The sequence below is a fragment of the Somniosus microcephalus genome, chromosome 10 (assembly GCF_052327205.1).
Source record: "Somniosus microcephalus isolate GS21.2 chromosome 10, FLI_Smic_1.0, whole genome shotgun sequence".
In the NCBI taxonomy this organism is placed as follows: Eukaryota; Metazoa; Chordata; class Chondrichthyes; order Squaliformes; family Somniosidae; genus Somniosus; species Somniosus microcephalus.
In genome coordinates, this window is record NC_140996.1 from 153,976,606 (window position 1) to 153,987,197 (window position 10,592).

The 10,592-nt window shown below is 40.3% G+C and overlaps 1 protein-coding gene across 1 annotated transcript; it reads left to right on the forward strand.

The window, feature by feature from the left end:
• The first annotated feature begins 507 nt into the window (after positions 1-507).
• gpr45 (G protein-coupled receptor 45) lies at positions 508-10,471 on the forward strand. The gene has a single exon (XM_085998977.1). It carries the CDS (start codon positions 1,234-1,236, stop codon positions 2,377-2,379), a length of 1,146 nt encoding a protein of 381 aa, XP_085855103.1. The 5' UTR covers positions 508-1,233; the 3' UTR covers positions 2,380-10,471.
• Positions 10,472-10,592: the final 121 nt, after the last annotated feature.

A 10,592-nucleotide genomic window follows, 5' to 3' on the forward strand; every position in this document is an offset into this window, starting at 1 on the left:
GCTCTCTAGCATTTTTTAAAAGTTAGACTATTAAGAGCTTACTCACTTCCTTGTTGGCTGGCTCTGAGAATTCTGCATCTTGATTGGCTGCTTAGACAGCCTGTTGACGTCACAGCAGCTCGCACAAGGGGATCCCCACTAAGTGTAGTTCTGACGAAGGGTCATCGACTTGAAACGTTAACTCTGTTTCTCTCTCCACATACTGCCCTGGCCTGCTGAGTTTTTCCAGCATTTTCTGTTGTTATTTGGGATCCCCACTAACCTCTGTTGATTTGAATTGAATGTCGGAAAACCCAAAGTTCTCGACACAGGGATTGCGAGATCCTTGTGTGAAACTTACTTTGGGGCCAGCGGCGAATGGCTTCACTTTGCTGCTAACTGCAAATTCCGGGCCAGTTTTTAAAAAATGACCATCCAGGGATCCTTTTTGGATCTTCAGGTTTCTAAGCCTCTCTGTATAGGGGCAATAACAATGCCATAAGAAATAATCTTACATTTTTACTGTCATTTTTAAGACCCCCTTGCTGAGAAGTGTTGTAGGAATTTATGGATGCCATCTTTGTTTTTAAACAGTCAACCCTGTTTATATAAAGTAAATATTTGATTATTGATCTTTAGTATATTGCCAATCTTACCACTTCTGTATATGTTCGTCTGTAAATTAAACTAGATGAGTACTTTTAGCCTGTACACAGTAATGTAGTGATGTGGTATTTCCTGCCTTCTAAGATAATGGGAGAATGTGGTGGGCATCCCATAAATTCTTCAGTGAGTGATTTACCACAATTTCAGGTTGTTTGACCTGGACCATGCTTCCCATGCATCAGCAGAGAACAGAGATGCAGGTTTTGGTTTATAAAACACTTGATCTAGAAATTGTAGTCTAGCTTTGTAAAAAGATACTGGGGAAATTATGGAAAGTTTGAGTGTGAATGAGTTTGGAAGATTATGAACTTAAATTGGTGAGAGAACCTAAAAAATAAAATTAAGAAAAATGATTAATTTTCTTTTTGTTTATTGCCCCTAGGTGATGAAGTGCACATTGGAAATTGTGATGCGGCTAACAATATGCTGGAAATTGTAAGGACGACAATTCAGATCAAGATGTCCCTGCACTCCATTATATTCAGTTGCAAAGGATTTTCATTTCCTAAGAATCTGGTCTATCTTTAAACTCTATAATCCGTGTGAACATGTGAAATGTAATAGAGTTCATTTTTAGCTAAGAAGTGAATGAGCAGCACATACCCCATGACAATGGGATGTAATCGCACTCTTTTAGAGAGCTGTGTCCCTGAGCTTTTGAATGCAACAAGTCTAACTGTGAATTCAGGCAAGACAAATCTTCCCATCATTTTAAGGATATTACTAGCAATAGTTATGATGTCAATGATTGCAATTGGTTTCCTTGGCAATGCAATTGTGTGTTTAATTGTGTACCAGAAGCCTGCAATGCGCTCGGCAATCAACCTGCTTTTAGCAACCCTTGCATTTTCTGACATCATGCTGTCTTTGATGTGCATGCCTTTTACCACGGTCACCATCATAACAGTTGAGTGGATCTTTGGAAGTTATTTTTGCCGGATATCTGCTATGCTTTACTGGTTTTTTGTCCTGGAAGGTGTGGCAATACTTCTGATAATCAGCGTTGATCGCTATTTGATCATTGTGCAGCGGCAAGACAAGCTGAATCCTCATCGTGCCAAAATAATGATTGTCATTTCATGGGCAGTTTCTTTTTGTATTTCGTTTCCATCGGTGATTGGCTGGACTGCGGTGGAAGTACCTACTCGGGCACCCCAGTGCGTTCTGGGCTACACAGAGGCTGGGGCTGACCGCATTTATGCAGTGCTCTTGCTGGTTACTATTTTTTTTGTTCCTTTCAGTGTGATGCTATACTCTTATCTCTGCATTCTGAACACAGTGCGAAGGAATGCCGTGCGGATCCACAACCATGCGGACAGCCTCTGCTTGAGCCAAGTGAGCAAGCTAGGATTAATGGGCTTGCAGCGCCCTCATCAAATAAACGTTGATATGAGCTTTAAAACCCGAGCCTTCACGACTATTTTAATCCTCTTCATTGGCTTTTCTTTTTGCTGGTTGCCGTACACAGTGTACAGTTTACTCTCTGTTTTCAGCGAGAACTTTTATCACAGTCAATCCTTCTATACTGTCAGCATTTGGGTCTTGTGGCTCACTTACCTGAAATCAGTCTTCAATCCCATCATCTACTGCTGGCGTATTAAGAAATTCCGTGAGTCCTGTATGGAATTCATGCCAAAAACATTCAAAATTCTACCAAAGCTTCCTGGCAGGACGAGACGGAGAATCCGGCCCAGTACCATTTATGTTTGTAGTGAGCATCAGTCAGCTGTATAAATTAAAACCTTTGTTCAAAATGCCTTTACAAACTGCTGTAAAATAGAATATTTTAGTGTGATGTGCACTTACCATTCAGTGTATGAAACTGGCTTGCTTCTATAGGGACTGGTTGCTGCCACAATGTAATTTGTTAATATTGCCGACCTGTTTGTTATTGCCCACAATCGATGTCTTAATGTTAAAATGATTCTTGTTTTACAGTGTTTTAAGAACCAACATGGAGGAGCAGTGATAACATTCTCTGCACTTTCATGAAATGATCTGGGTTTTCCATTACTTTCCATTGTGCAGCTCTAATTTAAATAGCATAAAACTTGCTGCCTGGGTGTAAAACTAGCGTTGTGGATCAGCCATCCATTCTAGAAACCACATGGTTTTAATTTCCATCAACATTAATTGTAATGAAAATCAGATGGTTTCTATAACAGGCAGCCAATCCACACTGCTAGTAACTTTAACATTTAAAAGCAAGGGTAGAAAAATAGCCTGTAGACTAGATATGGATCAATACATTCTAGCACACATTAATTGTTCCATCTTTGATTTCCATTCTATTTACCTGGACATGGATCTTGCCAGTGAATAGTATTATTTATCATTTAGTTATATTGCTGTGGGAAATACAACAATATAATTATATCAGGGTGTTCACAATTAGTGCCTGTTGATGTTGGGTCCAATTTCTCTCATAAAATGCAATCCTTGTATATGTTAACATTCCAAAAATCTTCTGCAGATGTTGCCAGTACCATGAGGTCTAAAAGTTCAATTCCATTTTACTGAGGTTACACTAGGATGGCACCAGGTGGTTGCCCAGATTCCCCCACCCCCAACCTCAGCCATGATCCCCCCCCAGTCCCCGATAGGGGGGGGGGGGGCGGCAAATCAGCCTTTAACTTTTTTTATAATCCTCTACGGGGACCCACGGCATTTGTTGGTCATGGACTCCACCGGTGGGACCCCATGTGCCCTTATGGCCTCAACTCACTCAGTATACCAGCCTCCACTGATGCACTAGGTCCCAGTGCAGCCTGAGGAGTGGAAACTCCAAATGTAGGGAGACCCCATGTCTGGGTCTGCCCTTTGGCTTGTAAGGGTCAGATAGAGATTCTGCCTCTTACAAAACATTCAGAAATTTCTTGGAAATAGCGGAGACCAAGCGCAACACCGGTGGAATTTCAAAACCTGCTATTTGAGAATTTGATTGCATCAAAAATTATTTCAAATGGACTCTTATTATTTAACTAGCCTGGAAAAAGATGTTTAAAGCAATTTTGTTCTGGGTTCAATGCTTACATTTAAGTCCCAAAATTGCAATGTGAATTTTCAGGGCTGGCCTCGCTGAAAATTGTGAAGCTGGCCCCACTGATTGTAATACTTTCCCAGCATGTGGAAAAGTGAGGCAGCAGCTCTTGAAGGCTGCTACTCACCCTTCAAGGGGAAAATGCTACTTTGTGTATTTGAAGCTGCAATGGAGCCAGGGGACAATGTGTGGAAAACTGCCCCTGTTCAGGTAGATGCATTGTAGGTGCTCTTGCAGGAGATGCAAAGGAGGAAAACATTCCTTGGAGCAGAAGGCTACTTCCCAATAAAAGCAGAGGTGTTGGGTTAGCTGCCTGGATGGAGGTAGTAGAGAGAGTCCGTGGAGTGTTAGAGATCCATAGGACCTGGATACAAATAAGAAAAAAAGATGGTCAAGAGTGTCAAAATAAATGTGCATACTTTTATTAACATTCAGGCATAAAACAAACTTGTGAGTTGCAACACCTCGGTGCCATGCAAATTATCTAAACAAGCTTTTTCCTTTTCTATATACAATTGTAGAAAATGCAAGGTGCAATGTTTCTAGACCACACCCAAAGACATTGTACTGTGACACAGAAATGTGAAAAAAGTGTGCTCCAAACCTACACTATCACTAGAACCTACATGCACGCTGCCTTGGTTTCATTCACACTAGGAGGGATGTCTGGGTGCCTGCCAATTTCTAGCATCTGGATGACTTGAGTGCACTTTCAGGAAAAGGCTGCTCACAACCACAATGTACACAGGCAGTGGACCACCACAACTGATGCAATTTCAGGAGGTGGCCACAGACATATTTAACCCTAAATCCATGGAGAAATAGAGGAAGGAATGTTTGGAGGCAGAATGCATCTTCCTAGCAAGTATCCTTTTCTTGCTCTCATTGTGACCTTTACTCACTCTCACTTAGTAGCATGGAAGCATACACTGCATAACAGTAACATGGCACACATTATGTCGGTATCTTATCTCTGTTACATCTGAAACCAAAATAACACTTTTTTTCTCTTCCTGTAGGCTTTTCCCAAAATGAGACAGAATCAGCTGGCGGCAGCCAGGAACAGAGCACTTCACAGCATGTTGTACCACACATACCACTTGCTGCAAACACCGTCAGAGCCAAGCACCCCATGGCATTTAAATAGTGAGTTTAAGGAGGATGTATCAGATAAAACACTGATCATAAGTAAGGAGTAGTAAGTGGAAGTGACAACAGAGGGACAGCAGACAACTGCCCAAGCATCCAGCCTGTTGCATTTGCCAGATGCATATGCAAGGCATTGGTATCCTACTGGACTATCAGTGATCAGGCAGGCGCCAACAGTCACTTCAGAAGACAGTTATTGGATGACCACAAGCCCGTTCTGACATTCTTTCGTGCAATGACAAACAGCTTCAAGGGGTGTTGGTGAATATGCAGGAATGTACCTCTGGCCTCTGAAGCAACCACAGTGCTTCGTATGGTTACTTGACAGGATTGTGGATACTTCACGGGCATCCGCAGGGAGGCCAGAGGGACAAATGCTGACACAGGTTCTTTCACAAATGCTGTGACTCACGCAGTGGAGACCTTGGGTTCTCACTGTTCCATCCTGACTTGACTGATATGGAGTTTGGTTTGAGAGAGCTCCGACAGTAGGATTCACACACCTCACCTAAATGTATGCTGTAGACATGTCCAGAACCTGAGACATGGCGGGAGAGAGGAACAATGAAGCTGCTTTCAGTCAGGGCAATCACATATCCACCAAAGCACAATGGTAGACAGTAAAAACATATATAAATATCAAGTAATACATTTCGAGCACTTTATTTCTCTTTAGTACAGACTGCTTCTGTTTGCAAGGTTACAGCTGATAGTAAGATGGTGTAAGATGCTAGTTGAACTACAGTAGATGGAAATGTACAGCTTGTTTGAGTATGCTGTATAGTGTTTTATTTATCTGCAATACTTGTAAAAGGATCTGGAAGTTGCTGGAAACAGTTAGCAAAGAATCTTCCAGGCTGTAACTCTGCTCTTATTTCCTCCTCTTCTACTATTGTATCATGGCCCGCTTCATCCTGTTGCATGCTGACACCTCTTTGTATAGCAAAGCTATGCAACATGCAGCAGATGGTGTTTATTTTGGCCACCTTTACAGGGCTACAGAGAAGTCCACACCTGAGTGTTCCAAACCACAGAAACTTTGCTTGAGTTCTACAAGTTCTAGTTGAGTTATGTGCTTCAATGTAGTTACATTTCATTGGTGTTCAGGGGTTTCTCAGTGAGATGGCAGAGGATTGCCCTGGTCTTCCAGTAGCCATCTAATATGAGCCTTCATATACGCTGGCATTGTTGACTGTCTCATAATGAAGGCATTATGGATGTTGCCTGAATAATGAGCACTGACTTGCATTATGTTTCTATGGTCAGACATCACCTGCAAATTAATGGAATGAAAACCCCTAGAAAAGGTAAACCAAAAATGCAAAAACAGCATTGTAAAAGGTTGCATTGCTGCAAATACTGGCTTTAAAGCCATTATTTTGACCAAGCTTTCAGTCACCTCCTAATTTCTCCCACCACGGCAGTGTCCATTTCTTTCTTTTTTGCTCTTGTGCCTGGGATGTAGTCGATAAATGTAAGTTGTTACTGTTGTTGCCCTGTTCTGTTTGAGTATTTTGCTGATCCTGCATGTTATAATTTTACTGGAAACTGAAAAATTTAAATATTGTGAAATCCACTAGAATGCAAGTGATTGGAACCTTAAACATGTTGGATAGATTACCATCAAAAAGGATCTGTTCACATCCCACTATAATGTTTATAATGAATATATATAGTCTGGTGTGACTTTAAATGTTGTACAGGGAAAAGTAAAGGTACCTTACACATTACAGTCCAATCATTTAACAGCCCATCTTGATGGTAACATAACATCACTTTGTTCCTATATAGACTTATAGTCAGGTCAGTAAAGCCACTTTTAACTGCAACATTGGCTATTGTATCATAGTGTAGTGGTTATGTTACTGGACCAATAATTCCAGCATGGCAGTTTCAGAACTTGAATTCAGTTTAAAAAAAATAATAATCCAGAAATAAAAACCTAAAAGCAGTAAAAGTGACTATAAAGCTGTTGGATTGTTTCATTCACATCCTGAGAATGAGAAAAAGACAATGAAAAGATACATTTTATAAAAACCGAGTAGCTGCTAAATGCTTATTAGCTATTAATAGTGATTTAAGAGCAATTTTTTACATCATTATTTTTGGTTAAATAACGTTGTTGCTATTAAACATGTTTTACTAACTAAATTATAGTATACTATCAATGCGGAAATAGATTTATCGGGACTATTTTATGTGTAAACAATTTGCGGTGCTGTGTTTTTGGATCCAGTGGAGGTCTCACTCCCTGAAGAAAAGATGCTGGCAGCTTGTGTTACTCCTTCTCCTTCCATTCTGTGATACTGCTGCAGTTGCCCTAAGGGGGTACATTTTTGTCTTCACCTCCTGGGCAGCAATCAGGCGGAGCAGTTTGACGGCCCATTATAGATGTCATATGAAGTCAATGGAATGAAAACTGAGCAGGTTCTAGAATGGGCAGGCAATCTGCTGTGCCAGATTGTGAAGACAAAAAGTTTTTCCCACGGTCTTCAGAAGACTTTACAAGATCTTCATTTTGACAAGTTAAAAATGTAAGTGAAGAGCAGAAAATCAATAATCTAAAAGAAGCACCACGTGGGTCTTTCAGTACCTTAGTTTTATTTCACTAAGCCAGTATTTTCCTTTCATTATCCATGGAAATCATTATTGTATGGCCGGAATTTTGCCTACCTGGGCGGGTCCGGTGCGGTCGGTCGGCATGGCAGGTCGCGACCCCGCTGCTGGCTCCATTTCGTTGCTGAAAATGACTTTCCCTTAATGGGGCCTATTAAGCCCGCCCAGTGCGTTACCTGGCCCAATGAGATTGAGCGGATCTGGTGAAGTCATTTGTGACGCGTTTTCAGCCGGGATCTTTAAAGGGACCATGGCCACATTAGATTTGATGTTTAACATAATGTAACAATGGAGAATTACACTGCTTTTAATTGTTTTTCATTTTCAAATGTTGTGAACTGTTCTTTTTGCTATTATGATTTTCTCTTTTGTATTCACTTTTTACCTCATCAGTTTGCTTCCTATGTCCAAAAAATATGGGAGATCAGAAGTGATTAATAACTGGAAAATGCATATTCAAGGCTTAATTTTTCAAAGGGCAGTTGTCGGAGTGTTTTGTGTATCACCTGGAAGGGGTGGAAGTGAAGACTTCTGCGGTACAGCTGGGGAAATGGCTGCCAATATTCCCTCTTCAATAACTTGCAATTATTTCATACTTTTAGTGTAGAAAAATGTCTCGAGGCACTTCACAGTGGCAAAAGGGGAAAAAATTGGTGCCAAGTCAAAGAAGGACATGCTACGAGAACATGATCAAAAGCTTGATCGAAGATGTAGGTTTTAAGGAAGGTCTGCATGTAGAAGTACAAGTTATTGTTGATGGTGAGTTGGTAAAGCAGTGCTGCACATTAACTCGTATCCAGATTGGCTGCAGAATTACACACTACAGGAATGATTGAAGAGCTAGAGCAGCATGGGAGCAGGAACTCAACCCATCGTCAATTGGGAAATAGCAGAGGAATGGCGGCTGAGAGTGGGAGCAGTGCTTCAGGGAAAGAAAAGTGGCAGCACGGGGAATTGAAATGAAAGCCCTTGGACGTGGAGTGGCGATGCACAAAATTAAACCATGCCCTCAGAACAGAAGTTTGGGTCTGGGAGAAGAGCGACATCTCAGGCAATTGATATGGCAGCCCATGGGCAGACAAGCAGATGCTGAAGCCAAGAAACGATCAGGACAGAACAGATGCAGCCCCAAGTAATTTAACGGCTTCTGATTTGGTTTTAATTTGGAAATATTTATCAACAAAAGGAGAATCTTTTTGGTCGTTCTCAAAGGAATACATTGGAAACGGATTAATATGGAAAATACTTAAAAATAACAGGATATGTTTGTTCTAGTGGCAATGTTTTTTTCAATGCAGTTCATAGGTCAGGAACTACAATAGAATAGCATTTTACAATGAAGTTATTTATACCACATTGTTACATGTTAAATTCTTTTTTCCCAATGGAACATTTAATGCTGAAACAGGCAGTGTAATACAGATTTTGGTTACACTGCAATTTCTATTTTTAAGTTCTTGTACTAATAAAGGGATAGACAGAATTCAGTGACACGACAGTGCTGTAAAATTATAACCAGATCAACACTGCAGGAGTTGCTACCACTCAGGCCATACCTCCGTGTTTATGCCAAGAATACAAGACTTGCTGGAGCTGTATTGCAACATTCTGTAGCAGTGCATTACATACATCGTAGAGTTTTGTACATAATTTCTGCTTGTGGCACTCATTCCCAAACAATAATTTATTCATTTAATTGGCATAATAAGGAGACTTGCTGTATTCATGTTGAACAAAGCAATGCATCCAACTACAAAAAATCCTAGCGATTCAAATATTCAGTCAGCTACTAATTCGGCACAGTATCAATCTTATTCCTTTTTGCTATACAGATTATTTTGCCAAATTTGTTTTCATTCTAATTTTAAGAAGTCTGAACAAGCCACATTTGTAGGATATTAAAAATTAGAATAGATGAAAATGGTCTCCATAATTCTGCTATTTTAATTAGGGAGATTCATGACAAAATGAGTACAGTGCATAAGATAGTTGTCATGTGATATAACAGTGAGACTGCTCGAATCACTGACAGAGGACTGATCCCAGCAGGATCGATCAACAATTGGTGCAATGGAAGTTTCTAATTAAATATACTCCATGTACACGTGGCATGGGAGAGGAAAAACAGTAGAGCCTGTTTTAGACCCCCAATATAACCAATATGAGCAGAACTGGCCCTATTTACTTGGTCTCTCACAGTGTGACAGCTCCACTAAGCTATTTAGCATTTTATGCAAAGTGGCAGATGTCATTTGTGCCCAATGTTACCCTGCCAACATCATCTTGCTGGTAATTGTGTTGCCACTCCAGGCAGCTTTGTTTAATGCTGGGACAGGGATTTTGAGTTTGAATTGGCAAAAACTATTACTTTACTTCCAGAGTCAAGCAACCACAAAATTGAGTTGGAGAGGGGTTTTCTGTGCCAGTATGCCGCTGGGGAAATGTGTCTGTACACCAACAATTTCATCCCAGCGTTCAATCCATATTGAATGGATGCTGCATCTAGTAGCTTAGTTTAGAACTGGCAAAATTGGCTGCCAACAGTGTGGCAAGTGACTGGCAGCTGTCTGAAGCCTATGACCATCTGGTTGGCTGTCTCAAGTCTATTGTTTTCAGGTTAGCCAGCAAGAATACATTTGATTATTTTGTCGTACCTTGAAGAAGATCCAAATATAATAGTTGATAAATATAATTGTCTCTCAAAAGGTTCATCAAATCAGAGTGGACATCTGCTTTGAAAGTACTCTGTAAATGAGTGGGATGTCACCTGAGGCAATGTGCAAGATAATAGAATTATTGTCTGAAGGCTCTCACCAACCAGAAGGAAATGCCAAACTCATTCATTTGTTATGAGAACTATGGATTTATGTCTATGAATTTAAACAGAAATTATGTGTTTTGTTAATATTTAGGAAATGGTTCCACGTGTACTAAATGTTATGTACATTTTTATTATTCACCTAAAGAAGTTAACTGCTTTCATCTTGCATTGATGGAATTAAAGATTTTATTTGAGATGTGTTTTAGAGTCAATTCTAAAACACTGAAATATGTCATGTGTGTGTCCTTTTGTTTATACTGTGCCTGCGACTTCAATAAGCAACTGAATAAAACAGTTACCTTCTGCTGTTGAAAGCTTTAT